Here is an 18,754-nt window from a genome sequence, read left to right as displayed (position 1 = left end):
TGTAACTTAGCAATATGATTATGATTAATACAGTCAAAAGCTTTGCTTAAGGCCATTAGAACAGCAGCCACAATTTTGTTACTATGTAATGATTTATGCCAGCATTTGATCATGTTTAACAACGTCGTCTGTTGATTATTACCGTAATTATTCTAATTTAACGCGCCGGTAAAAATAATTAATCCGCTCAAAATAAGAAACATTTTTTTGAAAATTTTTCTTAAATTTTTTTTTCAAAATAATAATTAAAAGTTTCCCTGATGGAAATAGCAGTAGCAGCAAAATCCCCGTACCAACTCGCCAGCAGATGATTGGGTGGATAAAGAAAGGATATGACTACCTTGCTCAGGACAAGGAAATGGTGAAACGATTATTTGAAGTGTGTGGTATTACTTCCTCAGATCCAGTGAAGATCCGCAATGGAGCATTATACCAAAAATGTATGGGAAAAGCACAGGACGAGCTTGTCATGGACGAAGACGTAAATGATGATCCCTTTGCTTGATCTCAGTATCATAATATATCGAAATATATATGTTAATTTAATCTGAACCACTGTTTGTTTGTTTGAAATTAGAGGAAAATAAAACACGCCAAATTTTCGACCCGCGTTAATAATTAGAAACGATAAATTACAAACTCTTGGCCATTTTTGTCCGTCCGCGTTAATTAGAAGCAGCGTTAAATTAGAATAATTACGGTATATCCTTTTCTGAAACCCGAGAGTAATGAAGGTAACTTATCCGACATGAAGCTTTCAATATTCTTATACACGATTCGCTCAATTATCTTTGCACAATTAGATAATTTAATAGGGCGAAAATTTTCTTTTGACGACTTAGATCCACTTTTGAAGAAATTGGAGAAACCTCAGCTTTTTCAAAACATCTGGAAAGATATAATAATTGCTCATTTGTTCTGCAACCATATCGACATAATCTTTTAATAATTTGGTAGAAAAAACATTTTCGGGAACAAATGTTTTGTCCTTCAACTGTTTTTTACGTACTTAACAATTTGAATTTTTCCCCCATCTTTTTTATGCTGTAATAATTTTTGTACAATGGTAACTACATCGTCAATTTCGTTGAAGAAAACAAGGAATTATTTGAGCACGGAATATTGTGTCTGGTAAGAGATTTTGTAATGTTTACAAGTTTTTGTTCATAATATCAGGAATTGATGACTGATCTCATATTATTTCTTAAGTGTCCTTGGTTGACTTTTCAGTGAAAGTATTTTTCCAGAAAAGTCTACTCCCAGTAACGTTTTCACATTTAATGAGGAGTAAAAAGCTTCAAGAATTTATTTCTGTGGGACCCAAAGTTAGTCCAATTTTCAACAGATGGTTTTTTGTTGTTTATATTTCGGTGTCTTGTTCTCATCGTGATGTCCTTTCTCATTAATTTCGTTAAAACTGGTGAATGGTTTTTTCTAAAAACCTTCTTTTTTACAGAAAATATGCTTGTTTACCAAATCACGAAACGTTGAATCAAAAACTTCACTTTGTTCGTCATATAAGTGAACAATTTTTGCTAGATCAGATTTGTAAAAATTAGGAACAAAATTTTTGTAAAAATCAACAATACTTGTTTGTTGGCCGTAGACAAATCCACTGGTTGACCCATCACATATTTACCGCATTTCGTGTGTCTTGCTACTGTGGTTACCATTTTGCGTGACAGACAGAAAGATGTATACGGGTAATTTACCGTTGCAGATTAGGACAACTATATCTTACTTCAACCGCCGCAGTTTAGTATAAGCGGCCGCTTGTTTCGAACAAGCGGCCGCGTATCAAAACTGGCGGCTGCATGTTCAGGACAGGCGGCCGCGTAAGTCGAACAATCTGGTCCTGCAAATACACAACGGAGTCTCTGTTTTATACTATATAAAATCAGGTGACCGCTAAGTATAATCGGTGGCCACTTGTTCAAATACGCGGGCGATAGTTGTAATACGCGACCGCTTGTTCGAAAAAGGCGGGCGCTTGATTGCAACCGCGGCGGATGAAGTAAGTAAAAAATAGATGAATCTTGAAATCGATTTTTATTTTTCACCCATATTTGAATAATACAGGTCGGTTTATGTAATGATGTAAAACAAGTTGGCGACTTTATCAGGTTACTCAATGACTGGTCAAGGTATGATATAAATGCAGAAGATTCTGTCATGTCATATTAAAATCTCCCATTACAATAATATTTTCGTATTTCAATTCAGAAGTTGATATATTAAACCCTCATTTAGTGGATGGTGGATGGTACACCATCTAAAAGGCATTTTTTCGTTATTATATCGAAGTTCGATATCTACATTTCAATATATTTTTTTGGATCGCTCACGGATTTTGTAAACCGATCTGTTTCAATCCAGATGGTTGATAATTAAAAACCAACCAGATAACCCTCTCTAAAAGAGGTAGTTGCCCCATGAACATGGAAAGTAAAAAAAAATTGGAATTTTGTTTTAGTATATAAAAACTCCATCGTTACTTTTATGGCATTCTGAAATCTCATTAATAAAGTTATCTTAAGATAACAAGTGCTATCTCAAGATAACTCCGATAATGTGATTTTGGAATACGCGAATATTCACATCAATGTCTTGATTGTAAGATAATTCGAGTTATCTTAAGATAACTTGAATATCTTAAGATAACTCGAATTATTGTGATAATTATATCTTTAGTTTAAAGTTATCTCGAGATTATAGATGTTATCAACACATATGGTGATATTTTTCATAACTTTAGATAACTAGTGTTATCTAAAGATAGCTTTATCTTCGTTTCAAACGCGTTAAATTGCGCAATAAATAACAATTACAGCACTGAAGTGTCAACTTCGTTCCCAGTGGGATTTACATTTTAAGCAGGAAACTTTACCATGTGCGTTGCGATTTTGCCTGTAAAAATTTTCAAGTAAATAGAGTGTAAGTAGCTGCTCGCGTATTAACGAAGAATTAAGTAAAATTAAAAAAAATTTAGAATGAAAAAGGATATAATTCTAGCAGATACAAGGCATTTCAGTATCATTTTTTCCAAAATTTTGTGATGTACTACTTTTCAAAATAACCTTTCTATTTGTGGCTCAAAATTCAAAAAACAAACCAGTGGAAATCGATAAGTAAACTCTGACGAATTAGTCGGCGCCGAAAGCGGTCAGTCAGGTGCACAAACGAATGGAAAACAAGATGAATAGATTGTCAAAAACATCAAGACAGTATATACAAGCATGTGAACAATATGATAAGTCGATTGTAGAAAACATTAAGTCAAATCATACAGGCGAGCGTGGCACGTAGAAATAACATGTCAGGTGTGCGATATTTTTCTTAAAGGATTTGAAAAAACGGAAGTGACATCCATCATCCAGTGATCTTTAGTTTTTTCACAATCTTAAGATAACTTTACTTAACTTAAGATAGCACTAACATAAGGTAGAAAAGTCGTTAATGTTACCATGATGAAGAAATCTTACTACAATATTTCTCTGATAATTTGTTATCTGAGCAATTTGTTCCTCAGAAAAATGTTTGTCACAAATATTAAGGGTGCAATTTTCAATTTGTGTTTTCAAAAGATTGTGCACCACTGTATCTTTCGTGATACCAGCTACAAGCTTTTCCCTTCAGGAGAAACTATATTTATCATTTTCTTTGGGTAATCCAAATATCGTACAATTTTTTACGTCTGGAACTCGAGAAGCCATATACAGAACAATTTTCCCCAACATAACATTGCATTCAATCTCAACGTTTAAAGTATAGCACAGTAATGATGTATTGTCAACAAACGAATGTTGAATTTTGCCGCTAAAGTGTTTTTTTTCGTGCACTCTAAAATAGACTGGGTAAGAGAAAATCTCGGAACACGACCTCGATACGGGGAGCGGAGCGCGCTTGCTGCAGTGCCCAGACTATCTCTCTTTCGTATGACTATGCTTAACATAACTCGAGTTATCTTATAAGCAAGACATTAATGTGAATATTCACCAATCACAAATCACATTAATAGAGTTATCTTAGGATAGCATTTTTACCTTAAGATAAGTATTAATGTGACATAAACCTCGATCCCGGGACACTTTCTCTCGCGTACCTGGGAGCTAGGTTGCTTTTTTTTATTCTCGCGTCCCCCCTCTGATGTACGGGCCAGAACAATAAATCAATAACATTCTGTAAAATCAAAACATAAATTTATTGACGTGGATCAAGATGGTAGTAGTTGCTGTGCTGGAAGTAATATCGTGGTAGTAAACAAACTGTTCCTGTTAACGTGTTACGATTTTAATTTAATAAACTGTTTATGTATGTTATTAGGAAAGTTTCAGATTAAAATTCAAGCAAGGTATCTTTGAGGTGCTAGCTCAGAAATGAATAGGCCACCACAGTCATTTCATGCAAATCAACAGAATCAACAACCGTTTTTAAATAATCCTCCTCCTGGTCAAATGATTGCTGGAGGTCCTCCATCGCAAGGTCATAACAGATATGCTCCTCCGAATCTACAGCATCCACAACAAATAAGGAAGGAACCTCCTGGTCAAGGAGTTAGACCACCATTTTCAGGACCGACTACTAATGGAATCCCAACTCACAATGGCAATACATCTCCACCTAATTCCTTGATGTCAACGCAACAGCAGGTAACTAATATAACTAGTAATATTTAACTGCTGAATTTATAAACCAATTTTCACTAATGAATTAAAATTATATAAATAAGATATGTTTTTACAAATTGTTTTCTTAGTCAAGCAGCTTAAACAATTCTTGCTGATGTATGGATTCTTTGAGGCAGCTGCTCCAGCAGCTCCAAGATTGTCTTTTCTACTATTTAATTTTCATGTTCTACAAAGGAAATGTTTGAGAGTAGAAAAACATCTGCTGTCTCCAATAAATGTATATTTTTAGCTACCCCTTTTTCTTCAACAACATCCACAACATATCAACATACTATTGTATAATATGTATTGGTTCCCACATTCTATCTATCCGTCTATTACCTTTACAACTCTCTATAAACCACAGGTCATTCATCATGCTATTCTATTTTTATTTTTGATAAATTATTTTTTTTAACAAGATATTTTATCTTTTCATTGGATCATTTTATTGTGTTAACTTAGTTAACTTAAAGATAGCTTACATATAAGTTATTTTGCTTTTAGCATTTCATTCCTAAAATCAGTTTTTCATAAATATTATTTATTTTGCTTTTATGCGCAATCAACATAGATCCCAATAGTGTTGCTATAAATGGCGTTGTTGCTCTTATAAATACTTATTTAACACGTTCGCTGCCAACTACGAATATACTCGTAGTATGCCAGCGTTATTTATTTGTCAACTACGAATATACTTGTAGTACGCTGGTGCTATTTATTTACCAACTACAAGAATACTCGTAGTAAGCCAGCGCTATTTTTTTTCCAACTACAAGTATATTTGTGCTTTCATAGAGACTCTTAAAATTTATTTTAAACCTAATTGGCTAATTCAAAACAATACTTTTCCTTTGTTTTAGGTGGATAAGGGTTAGTGTCAAAGTATGCTAAGTATTTGTCTTAAAAAAACCTGCGCTGTTCATTTTATTAGTGGAAAAATTTACTACTTACTAACTAAAACAGAAAAAAGTTATGTTTGATTATAGTTGACAATATCTTTTCAGAAAGGGTAGAAGAGAAACTATTACTTTGTATGGTACACTTTAAAACATTCCCCAACACATAAAGGTGGCTTTTCGCTGCATACAATGCATTCATATGGAGTTTCTTTTCGTTTTTCTTTGGAACAGATTTGGCATGGTTTTATTGGAAATATTTTTTTCTCAGTTGGAGGTATTGCAGTTACACAATGAAAATTAGACATGGTGTTTGTTCTGCTAGAACAAACAGACCTTGCCTTTTCTTTGTCTCTAATGAAATCGCTAATAATAGCTTCTCTGTACATTGACTTATCTGTACCATATTTGGTGTTGAGGCAGTATGCGTTGAAGACAAAAATGTTGAAGATATACAGCGTTATTTTTTGTACCATCGTGTTGTTTTTCTCAGGCAGTCATAATAGGAGACCATCTGGTCAGCCCTATCGATACCTGACTTGCCTGCATTATAATCTCGGATGCTGGTGGATTTTATCTTCTTCTCACCTCTTTTGTTAGACACCTCTATTATCTCATGTGTGTGCATAGTGCTGATCGTCAAAACATATCTCTTGTCTTTCCATCTTGTGACAATGACACCATCTCTGCTCCTGCTTACAGCGACTCCTTTTTTGAGCTTTGCTTTGGTAACTTCTTTTGGATTCGATTTACGATCACTTTTTAATGTACAACATATATAGGTATTTTCTGTGAGGAAATGCTTTGCCAATTCAAATGAATTATAGACGTTATCAGTGTAAAGCTCATAACCCTTTCCCAGCAGGTTCTCCATTAAATGTAAGACAATTGCTCCTGTTTGACCCAGCGAGTGAACATCAGGAGTTGGCGCACCAGAATAGATCTTGACATTCATTATGATACCATCAGATTCACACAGCTTGTAGAATTTAACACCATATATGTGTTTTTTATTCTTTATGTATCGCCTGAATATAAGACGTCCTCTCTGAAGCATCATTGACTCATCAAGTGATACCTTTCTATTAGGAGTGTAGATGCTGGTCATTGTATTATTCAGTTGATCAACAAGCAGCATTATCTTACCCAATCGTGTGTTGGGGGTATTCTCGCTGTCAACAAAATGCCAAAACCGTAACATTAGCTGAAATTTATTTCAAGACATTACCTTGGAAAATGCTGAAAACCCATAGAGTTCATTTTTCAACCAGTAATGGCCAAAAGTAGGCAATTTGACACATCCCATGTAAAGAAGTATTCCTAGGAAGTTTTGCATATCATTTGCGTTTATCGGATTCCAATCTTTTAAACAGGAACTCCTCTAAGTGGATGATGTTTATTAATTTCTTGGTTGGCATATTTGTTTGTTTCTAATACCATGGTATTTATAAGTTCCTCTGTAACAAACAAATTAAAAAAATCAATTAGCTTCTTGTCGACCACATCAACCTTCAAACCAGGAACAGCAGTAAAAAAAATTTTTTACGACGTTTGGTTGGTCTTTCCATTGATTTTCACTTGTACGTGAATCTACTGGGTCAATTAAATCATCCAACTATAGGAGTTGCTGATGCTGCTTGAATTGGGATTCTAGTCGATTGAAAAGCAAGGCCACCCCTAGTCCTATTTCGTTTTCGAGGCAATTGATCAACAGCAGTTTTATCTGCGCGAATGTTCTCAGATTCTGACACGGTGGGACTTGACAATGAAGTACTACAAGTGTATATTGAATCAGAGTCTCCAAATTCAGAATCATCACTATCTACACGATCTTCCATGAGCATATCTGCTTCTTGAGCTGTGGTGTATCGTTGAGGCTCAATGATCAAATAAGAAGGGAAATAATAGATAGAATAGTTTTCAAAAGTTGTAGCATAAGTATGACCTGGATTTGACTCCAAAACAACATAAACTTGTTTTTAAAGGAAAAAATATTAAACAAAATATTAAAAACAAATTATCTTTTTTACTAATCGTGACAATCGCGTACATGCAATCGAATCAAAAGAACTTTCACTACAACGAATTTTGTTTTAAAAGATTCGAAACAATAACCACAGGGAGTCAAATAAGCTGCAGTACAATGAATCTTCCTTGAGAATGTTCTTCGAGTATACTCATAGTTCGGCAGTAGAGAATGTTTTTTTTCTCTAGAATGCTGAACTACGAGTATACTTGTACCAGTTTTTATTTGTTCATTATTTTCAGTACAGTTACAGCTAAAAAATAAGCATAGTAACCATGGTAAATCATTATAGTAGTTTCGAGATATGGTCTTGGCAAATAAGCTATGATCCCATTTAAAAAGCTCCGCAAAAAAATGGCAGCATGGAATTTTTGAACTGGCATTAAATAAGCGCTCGCAGAAAACTGTCTTAGCAGTGAACGTGTTAACTTTAAATAAAATTTAGGTCATGCGGCATACCAGTATTATTTTATATATGTTAGTCACACCTAATTTTTAGCTTTTAAATATTGTAAAACAAAAACAATTTCTATATTGACATGGGTTGATACAGGCATTTAAATAAGTTACCTCATTGTTTCACAAAGTTCTGCGTTAGAACTATACTAGGCCTTAAATGTTTTTTTTATTAAAGCAAGGACAGGTCTTTATATTATCTAACCAGGTTGTTTTATATAGTGACATGTGAACATATCAAACATACAAGGTCAAAATTTTATGCAACCTAAACCTTTACAAAAAAATATTTTGAATATTTTTAACCCTCCAGGACTTTTGCAAAAAACAAAATTTTGTGTAATGTCCATCTCCAGTCTGAAGAGAATATTTTAATAGGTTTGGTGACCAGCCGAATAAGAGTATTGTTTTTACAAAACCATCTGTGTTTCTTGACTTTGATAATAAATCTTCAGATGTAAATATGTTCATACAAAGAAGTAAAGCATCATTTCTTGTTTCTGTTTAAAGGTTTTACACAGGACATACACTAATACCAAAATAAAAGAGGCTGTATTATGTTGTTTACTGACATACTTGTACCAAAATTATGAGGGTTGTATTATGCTTTTTACTATCACATTTTATATACTATTATTTTTAATCTTTTCCCCCTTATGCATTTAAAAGTGAAAGTACGTCCAAGTTTGTTATGATTTAATTAGGGGGTATATCTTACTGTTTTTATGGTGAATAAGGCAAAAATTAAATGAACTAAACCCTAATGAACCAACATTCAATGTTAGTCACAGGATAATTAGAAAGTTTCTTATGTATTATGTCATATCATTTATGAAGATGCGCTCGACTATAATATCATTTATGAATATGCGCTCGACTATATAGCGTGTGCATGTATATATGTAATGTGTATATTTACAGAAATTTAACTCAGTGCATATTTTAAAAGCACCTGGGAAGGTTTTTGTGTTTAAGTGAATTTTTTTTTGAAATTACAACAAGGCAAATTGGGAAACATCCACCCAGCTAACTTGACATACTCTAGATCCGCCACTGCGTCATAGGTTTTAATTTGTTTATTTTTTTAAATTTACATTCAATGAACATTTTTACTTACATCCAAAAGGAAAAAGTCGAGACATTTCCTAACTTATTATATTATAACGTTTCCTGCACTATGTGGGGTATTTCTCATTCGAATCAAGTTTGTCCCCGTCGTTAGCACTAGTCGTCATAGTGAGGACAAGCTTTTCCGACATTTTCCCAAAATAAGCGACATTTCAAAAAATATCGGCGATAGTTAGCGTTTCCGCGGGACGAGTTCGTAGAAAATTATTGGTGCCGGTAAACTTCCCGTAATATCATAATGGCGCAGTAAAGCGGGAAAGTGTAAACAAAAAGCGATTTGGTTGTTATCCTGGATTCAATTTTTAAAAAAATATATTTTCTGGTTCGTAGAAACTTTCGGATATGTTTACACTATTTCAATGTGGGTTTATAAGACCTTGTATACTGATTTGACTTAAGAAACAGCACTTTAAGCAACACTTATATTTTCAGGACTTCCAGACACGGTTTGCAAATTCGAGCAATATATTTATCTTAAAAGTAAAGACCTGATTAATATGTTTTTGTATAACCTTGCCACCTAATATATGAAAAATGTTTAACCTGAAAAATGGTTATCTTTGGGTACAGAAGAACAGGCAAAACACAGTCTGAAAGTGCAGCAAGATATTTTCTTTAAACATTGAAAATCCAATAGCCGATTTAAACCGACCTAAAAAACACAAAATTGACATTGGCAGAAGAAACACTAAAAAAAACTGACATTTGGGAAGACACATGGACAAATTTTTTAAGATTTTTCTTTGAATTAAGCTATAGAACAATGCCTCGAGATTCCGATAAATCAAAATCCAGCAACAGTTTTTCAGTTTGGCACAACTCCAATCGTAAATGTAACCATAAAGTCTAACACAAGAAAAAATGAATTCAACAGCATGTGGCTTCACTATTCAATCATCATCTGAATTCATTTCAAAATCAGATAAAAACAAGAAAATGTCATGGACCTCAACACCGACTTGTTCCAGCAAATCACAATTTACAGACAACAAAATTAGTACGATCTCGGTTTACAAATTGACAATCATATCACACATCACAAAAATATTTAAAAAATAAATAAATAAATAAATAAATATGGAATTGAACTTCTGAAATATTTTCCGCTTAAATAATATATATTATATCACAGCCATAACAACAAAAACAACATAGTCCATCCTTCAAAAATCCAATTTGATAATATTGGACTACTTCATCATGTAAAGGTGGTTACATTATTTGTACACTATCACATTTGTCCACCAACCCAGTGTTCTGCTTTTGTTACTACAAGTAAAACTTTATTGCCACTTTTAAACAGCTCAATCTCTCAGAGTTAACCAGAACATTTGGAATATCACAGCCATATGGCAACATGGTTGTAAAAGAATGTTTCTAATCTGAAGGGGTTGAGCTGTCTGAATACAACATCAACATTACAGTTGAGCCAAGAACAATGAGCATACGAGAAGCCTCCAGGTAGGCATTATCCTAAAAAAATATATACAAGATATATACAACTTTTCATAGCTGTAAAAAATTAATCCTCATGAGAATATAGTGTTTCAAATTTATATGTGAAAAATTTTGAAAAGGCTTAATTGCAAAGTTTTTCCGCTTTATTTTGTGATTTTCTCGACTTTCGAAGTCTTCCTTCTATATTTGATATATACACTAGTTTTACTTGCTTTTGTAGGAAGCAGAGTGCCATTTCCCAATTCAAGACAGTAAAAAAAGCTTCACAAAGAAGTGGTATCAAATCGGAAAAATATTTATAAGGAGAGTTAATAAACTAAAAAATATAAGAAAATAATTCTGGACGATACGAGCAACGTTAAAGAAGAAGAATATGTTGTCCATGGGCAGAAGATATATACCATTAAATGTAATTCGCCAAAATCTTTATAAAAAAATAAAAAAATAGGTATATATTAAGAGATAGCGTTGAAGTGAAATTTCCTGCTAAGAGCAGACCACTCAAAGTTAATGAATGGGGGGTATTTAATGTTTACAGTCTGAAATTTCTAGCACAGCATCAAAATATTTTTAACAGATGAAGAGTATATATTGCATATATATACTGTAAAGTACAAAAAATATAAGTCACTTAGTGCTTAGTCTTTAGTAGACACTCCGATCCTTTACATTCTCTAACAATACGAGACTAGACTAGAGTTGGCTACAGTTTCTTTTTTAGTTATTAGCTAGCTGTAAGCTATATAGCTATATACTGCTTTTTCAATAAAAAGAAGCTAGCTAGCCACAACAGTTTTTACATTTTGGCTGTTGCAATGAAAAAAATAAACGAAGACAAGGAAATGGAAGAGTTTTTTATATTACTTAATCCTTTGGGTAGTCATATAATACTTACATATATTATAAATAATTTCTTCTCGGACCAAAAAAGTGCAGTTTGTTGATAAAATAGTCTGTGCCTCTTTTTGATACATTACCAACCAATATGGCCACCAAGCTGACACATTCACCATCAAAATCTGTCATATTTTAAAAAAAGCGGGATACATGAACAAAAAACGGTAAATTCGGAGTCATTCCTTAACTTACCCGAGAGTAATTTGGAAGCTCAGTGTTGATTGAATTTATAAGAGAAATATGCTTTTTTTAGATGATGCCGCCAATGAGTAATGTAACACAACAGATGAGTGGTATGCAGTTGAATCCTACGCAGGTAAAATGTGAAAAATTGTCTATATATGTTAAATATTTGCTTGAAGTAAATTGTATATATATACCCTCTCTTCTATGTAATATCTGCATAGAAGCAGTCAATCCTTTTTGTTTATTTTAGCCTCCACAAAGTGCATTTTCACCTTATCGACCAACAGGACCCCCAGCCCAACAGAGACATACAGGTCCCCCTGCAAATAGAGGACAGCCACCACAGATGCAACCTCGACCATCTAGTCAACTATACAACCAACACAGAATGGTACGTCCAGGAGTACCACCTCAATCTGGTCCACCGTCAGGTCCACCTTCACTTGGTGCCCCAGCTGGATTATCTGGACCTTCATCTTTAAGTGGACCATCGTCTTTAAGTGGTCCAATAGGGACAGGACCACCACCCTTAACAAGACCACCTGGTCCTGGTTCTGGACCCACAAAGCCTATGTACCCTGAACAGAATATCCTACAGGTATTTTTTTTAATGACTAGTTTTTTGGTATAGCTTACCCTGTGTTAATATGTATGGCTTTCATTTTTTTCATTTTTTATTTTTACAGCAGCCATCCAACAGCCAACCTGGTTTTATGAATCCACATGGAATGCAAAAACAGCGCTCTAATATGACGGGGCCACCATCAGGTAAATAATTATTTTTCACAAATATGGCTTTTGGTCCACCTAGAATCTCCTCAGGTTTACATTTTTTGCTATTGTATTTTATTGTTTAGTTGCTCTACGTCTAACAAAAAATAATATAAATATTTGCCTCTTAAACTAGAATAGGGAAATCTAAATTAAAGGAAATTGTTGTTAAAAACAAACAAAATTAATTCTATTTAATTTCACACAAATTAGGAATGATGCCAGGAGGCCCACCTATAGGACAGGTTCAACCAGGAATGGCACCACCCCAAATGGGACAACCCCAAATAGGACAATCACAACCTGGGATGAAACATCCAGGAATGGGACAACCAGGAATGGGACAACCAGGAATGGGACAACCAGGAATGCCTCAGTTTTCACAGCCAATGAGTGCTCCTCACAATATGAGTGGAGGTCCAATTAGCCGTCAACCACCACCTATGAGTGGACCAGGAATGACAGGTCCAATGGGTGCTCCTCAACAAAAAAGAATTGATCCTAACCAAATGCCAAATCCAGTAAGTCGAGTTTTTAATATTTGAATAGTTAATGGGATAGTTATAAGTATATGCTAAAATTTTGTTTGTTCCATATATATAGATCCAAGTTATGAATGATGATCAAGCAAGTTTTGATGGGGAAATATTTACAACAAGTACACGTGGGAAGGTTCCTCCTCTTGTGAGTACTAAATGCAGGATACAAGATGACGGTAAGACTTTCATACAATAAACTTTGCTTTCTTTTATGAAAATGATATACAAACTGATTTATATACAACAAACATAAATGGTGTCTCTACAGCAGTACATTTTGCTTTAATATTAAAGAGAAAAATTCATTGTTTATTGATAATTTTCAGGTAATTGTAGTCCACGTTACATGCGATCATCTGTGTACTCAATCCCATGCAATCAAGATATGTTAAAAGAAAGTGGCGTACCCATGGCTATAGTTTGTACACCTTTTGCAAGAATACCAGAAGATGAAGTAAGAAAAATTTATTTATGAGACTGTGCTTTAAATAAATGTCAGGTAGCCGCAACTTTTCCTTTAATTTTCTTTAATTTTTTATTATTTTATGTTTAGCATCAGTTACGATATGTAGATCATGGACCAAGTGGTCCTGTGCGATGTAACCGATGCAAAGCATATATGAATCCATTTATGCAATTCATTGATGGTGGGAGGAGATTTGTATGCAATATCTGCAGCCACTCTTCAGAAGGTATAATTAACCTTTCTTCAAGCTTTACCACTCGTTGCAATGAATATTTATTCAACATCTGTTTCTCCTCTTGTTAGTGCCACCAGAATACTTCTGTCATCTTGATCACCAGGGGAGGAGAGTAGATATGTATGAGAGACCAGAATTATGTTTCGGTTCTTACGAATTTATAGCTACTACAGACTATTGTAAGGTAGGTGAACAGTTAGTTGATTAGGTGATTGTTATATTCTTTGAATACTACAGTGTTGTACAACAATCGCTGGAGGAGAAGCACACAGTTATGTTTTTAAATTTGATTTTATAGGACAGTAAAATGCCAGAGCCTCCAGCTTTCATCTTCATGATAGATGTATCATACCAAAGCGTGCAACAAGGGATGGTTAAAATACTATCAAATGAGCTCCACACGTTATTGGATAGTTTGCCAAGGGATGTTGGAATGGGAGAGAGTTTGATCAAAGTCGGTTTCGTCACTTACAGCACTCAGCTTCATTTTTACAATGTTAAAGCAAACTTGGCTCAACCACAGATGATGGTCGTTACAGATTTAGAAGATGCTTTTGTCCCACTTTTAGATGGTTTTCTAGTAAATTATAAAGAAGCGAAAGCTGTTGTTGACAGGTGGATTGATTGGATTCATTTATTTATTTATTTATTTATAAACGACATGGTCAGTTTATTAAAATAGTCAGCAGGTAGCTACATTATTCACGTAATATAGACAATCAAATTGATCTTAAAACACGGTAGAAGTTAGCAACGCACACATATAGATTATTCGAATAATGATGCAATCGATATGGTAGAACTTGTTTTAGTATCTGTTCAAATTTTTAGTTTGTTGGATATGCTTCCTGAAATGTTTAAAGACACAAGAGAAACAGACGTTGTGTTAGGACCAGTTGTTGCAGCTGGTTTGGAAGCCCTAAAGGTTTGTGTCATGTTATTTAGCCGACGAATGTATGCTTCTAATATAATTGCGTGGGTTTTAATATGATCTATTTGATTTCCAGAGTGCTGGCATTTCTGGTAAGCTCTTCATATTCCATTCGTCCTTACCTATCGCAGAAGGACCAGGAAAATTGAAGAATAGAGAAGATAGAAAATTGTTGAACACTGAGAAAGAAAAGGTGACTAATTTCTCTTATTATGAGTATACAGTGTGAACTTTGAATCTGTTTTATTAAATCTAAATTTTAAATTTTAGACGATTTTGATGCCACAAGGAAACTATTACATGAACCTCGCCAAAGAATGTGTTAATAATGGCGTCTCGTTGGATTTGTTTTTATTTCCGAATTCTTATGTTGATGTTGCAACTGTTGGTTTAATGGTGACTCAAACAGGCGGACAGATTTACAGATATTCGTATTTTAAGGTAGCATTTTAAGGCGTCTTTGTCGCCTTTTTATTGTTATTGAATGTTTTAAGCAATGTTGCAAAACATATTCTTTGTTGAAATATGTTATTTTTATATTAGGAGGCAACACATGGCAAGCAATTCATTAGCGACCTTCGCAAAAATTTCAGTCGTGAACTGGGATTTGATGCTATTATGAGATTACGATGTAGTACTGGTTTACGTCCTGTCGAATTTTTCGGAAGTTTTGTTATGAATAATACCACTGATGTCGAACTTGCTTCTATAGATTCTGATAAAGTAAGTTTTATTACACGTTTCATGCCTGTAAAATCATCTTAAAAAGTCTAAGTTTTTTTTTTGTCTCGCTGTACATTTTTTCATTGTAAAAGTACTAGTCGTCAACCCGTAAAAAAATCCACAGGGTCGCCCGTTCTTCATTTATATATCACATTTTATGTTTCCGTAACATTAGAAGCATACATACGTAACAGTCAGACAAACAGACGACGGCTATTATTATAGAGACTCTCACAATGCACTGCTACGCTTTATTTGATCGTAAAAATATAAGATACCTTTCTTCATTATTAATCCACAGCAAAATTATGAAATTTTTAGGCTATTGCTATTGAAATCAAACACGACGACAAAATTCCAGAAGACGGCGTCACGTTTGTACAGAACGCTTTGTTATACACGTCTGTGTCGGGACAACGTCGACTACGTATTCACAATTTGGCCTTTGCAACTTGTTCTCAACTAGCAGATTTGTACAGATGTTGTGAGCTAGACACCACAGTCAACTATTTATCCAAATATGCTCTTCGTCAAGTACTGTCGTCCTCACCGCAGGCCATTAAAGACAATCTGATACAGAAGTGTGTGCAAATACTAGCTTGCTATCGTCAACATTGCGCAACACCGTCCACATCGGGTCAGGTAAATATGCAACTTTTATTCTGAATAATATTTGTCACAAAGTCGCGTATGTGTCAAATTACCTAAAGTGAAAAAAATTCACACAAATTTGTTTTACCAAACGGTGATTATTTAATCTTTCACGCTAGTAATTAAATTTTGCGGATAGCCAAAGGTTTTCTTATTTCGCGCGGATTAAATTTTTAGTGCGAACAAAGTTGATTCTTTTAAATTAGTGTGTTTAAATTAACTAATTATCATGTTTGTTTTTTCCAGCTGATCTTACCTGAGTGCATGAAACTGCTACCATTATATGTAAACTGTTTAATCAAAAGCGATGTGTTGGCAGGTGGCTCAGAAATGAGTTCGGACGATCGTTCTTTCCTGATGCAGGCGTGTCTCTCCATGTCGCCTGCAGTATCATCTGCATATTTCTACCCAAGAGTGCTAGCTCTGGTAGGTTTGAAACCATGTCTTTTTATTAATAATTTATGCATTTACTTACTTATTTATTTGTTCGTCTTTTAATGGGTTTTTTATTTTAGCATACTGTTGATACCGAACACGAGGAAGATTTGATACCAGATCAACTTCGTTGTTTGGGTGAGAAGTTTGAAGACAACGGAGTATATTTATTGGGTATGTGTGCATCATCTTTGTTAACTTCGCCTCATCAATTGTGGAGTGTTTAAACGCGTTTTTTGTTTTCTTTTTTAGAAAACACTATATCTATGTTTATCTGGGTTGGCTTACAAACCGATCCAAGGTTTTTATCAGATGTATTCGGTGTGGGTGGTATTGGCCAACTTGACATAGAAATGGTGCGTTGACTATGAAGCATGCCTGAATAGTTTTTCTATGTCGGTGATATATATATATATATATATTTTATTTAGTAAGGCTTATGTTTATACTGTCTTTGTTTCAGACACAGTTACCCGTGATTGATTCCCCACTGTCGAATCGAATTCGAAAAATTATCGAGCAGATACAATCACAAAGACAAAGATATTTAAAAGTAAAAAAAGATTAATTTTGATATTAATCCGCTTTTATTATTACTTTCTGTCAATCAATTTATTTCATTGGATTTTATTTTTTTCTCTTCACAGTTAACCGTTGTACGACAACGCGACAAGCTGGAACCGTGGTTCAAACATTACATCGTGGAAGACAAAGGATTTCATTCGAGTCATTTGAGTTATGTGGATTTTCTTTGTCATGTGCATAAAGAAATCAGAAATTTGCTGAACTAAATTTAGCAGACATTTGTTAATAACTGAATTAAATAGAATGAATATTTCTTGACGAATGACTGGATAGATGAATGAATGAATGGATGGATGGATAGATGAATGAATGAATGAACGGATACATAGAAGTGTGAAAAAATTTTAGTCCATACAGACAATATTTATTTCTTGGTCGCTCTGTGATCTCTGTCATGTCTGATATATGTTACACGACCACCACATGACACATAGCGTCTTTTGAATCCTCTGCCATTCATTTTTTTTGTCGAGTTATAACTTGTTTTTAAAAAAGTGCGCTTGCAGGAAATGTCTGTTTGTTCTTATGTTCATTGGGATACCGTGCTTTCACAATTTGCAAGAAATGTTTTTTTTAGCAGACATTTCTTTAAAATATTTTATTAGAGATTAACATTAAAAATTTAAAATGTATTATCGGCGACTTGTAAAATATATGTCCCTTTTGTGTCTGCTAAAATGGATGACATCATAACGGTGATTATACTTGAAATAAATGTTATTTTTATCACTTATAATTTTCATTTAAACAGGATGGTATAATGCTGCTGGAGCATGTGTTTGTGTGTCTCTTCATTTCTCGTCCGTCCTGTATGTAGGAGGGGAAATTATAATGAACTGTGATGATGTCTTGTGGTTGCTATTTAATGCAATTAGTCACTGCTGACATTATTTCCCTGATACTGATTTCCGTGCTTAAATGATACTTATTTGCATTAGCAAAATTTTATTTTTTCTTTACGTGCAAAAAGACGTGTGCTGTTTGTCTCGAATACAATCACACTAAATTCAATCACGGAAAATATGAAATGTATTCAACGCAGATGCGGCGAACTTGCACTGGATTGGTTTAAAGATAATGCATAAAAATTAGGTCAATGTGCAACATAAGCTGTGACTGCCTCATCGCGCTGAAATCTTGTAGATTGATGTAAAATCAGCTACAACAAGACAAATGATTTGGCAAGCGTGCACATCCCTTTGTTATCTATCAACGCATGCGCAAAAACCCATCTTGTTTGAATCCGACGATTGTTGTCCAGAGTAGTCATTTTTATTAGTAATTAATGGCATACGAAAGAAAGATAAAATCTAGCTAATTAAATGCACGGTTTCCTTCGCGTTATATAACTAACGACTGCAATTCGAGGTTAAAAACTTGAATTTAGCGCGTGTTTAACATTACCAACCTCGTCTCCAGGACATCTTACATCTTTTTTGACACCAGGACGGCAATACGAATATATTCGACCTAGGTACATGAACCTGGAAATAGGTTTGCAACATTACCATAGTAACCGTCTTCTCACATATTAAAACGTCACATCGCCCTAAATACAAGAATGCCTTGGAACAAAGTCGCAAAATAATATTTCTGAAATATATTATTTAGTTTTCATCTCATCTTTAAGGGATTTTTTAGGTCGTGATGGAAAAAAGCTAATAATTCCTGCAAACGAGGTTGCCTTTATTCAAGAAAGCA

General features: G+C 34.2%; 1 protein-coding gene across 2 annotated transcripts; it reads left to right on the top strand.

Moving 5' to 3' along the window:
* Positions 1 to 4,196: 4,196 nt before the first annotated feature.
* On the top strand, positions 4,197 to 17,782 carry LOC130653612 (protein transport protein Sec24C-like). 2 transcript variants are annotated; one of them, XM_057456134.1, is made up of 20 exons: positions 4,197 to 4,649; positions 11,785 to 11,847; positions 11,968 to 12,315; positions 12,407 to 12,485; positions 12,702 to 13,009; positions 13,092 to 13,203; positions 13,354 to 13,481; positions 13,581 to 13,719; positions 13,797 to 13,912; positions 14,027 to 14,343; positions 14,560 to 14,653; positions 14,736 to 14,852; positions 14,930 to 15,100; positions 15,203 to 15,382; positions 15,704 to 16,024; positions 16,280 to 16,459; positions 16,549 to 16,642; positions 16,721 to 16,824; positions 16,932 to 17,021; positions 17,116 to 17,782. In XM_057456134.1, the coding sequence occupies exons 1-20, from the start codon at positions 4,377 to 4,379 to the stop codon at positions 17,257 to 17,259; spliced, it is 3,378 nt and encodes a 1,125-aa protein (XP_057312117.1). In that variant the 5' UTR covers positions 4,197 to 4,376; the 3' UTR covers positions 17,260 to 17,782. The 2 variants fall into 2 exon arrangements, with proteins under 2 accessions (XP_057312117.1, XP_057312116.1); XM_057456133.1 differs by having other exon boundaries at positions 12,404 to 12,485.
* Positions 17,783 to 18,754: the final 972 nt, after the last annotated feature.

The sequence above is a fragment of the Hydractinia symbiolongicarpus genome, chromosome 8 (assembly GCF_029227915.1).
Source record: "Hydractinia symbiolongicarpus strain clone_291-10 chromosome 8, HSymV2.1, whole genome shotgun sequence".
Classification (NCBI taxonomy): domain Eukaryota; kingdom Metazoa; phylum Cnidaria; class Hydrozoa; order Anthoathecata; family Hydractiniidae; genus Hydractinia; species Hydractinia symbiolongicarpus.
This window is presented reverse-complemented; position numbering and strand designations above follow the sequence as displayed.

Excerpts from the sequence above, each read along its gene's own strand:
- LOC130653612 (XM_057456133.1), top strand. The coding sequence starts at position 4,377 with ATGAATAGGCCACCACAGTCATTTCATGCAAATCAACAGAATCAACAA. Across the intron at positions 13,720-13,796 it reads CTGCAGCCACTCTTCAGAAG|TGCCACCAGAATACTTCTGT; the intron begins GTATAATTAACC and ends TCCTCTTGTTAG. Across the intron at positions 14,344-14,559 it reads GCGAAAGCTGTTGTTGACAG|TTTGTTGGATATGCTTCCTG; the intron begins GTGGATTGATTG and ends TCAAATTTTTAG.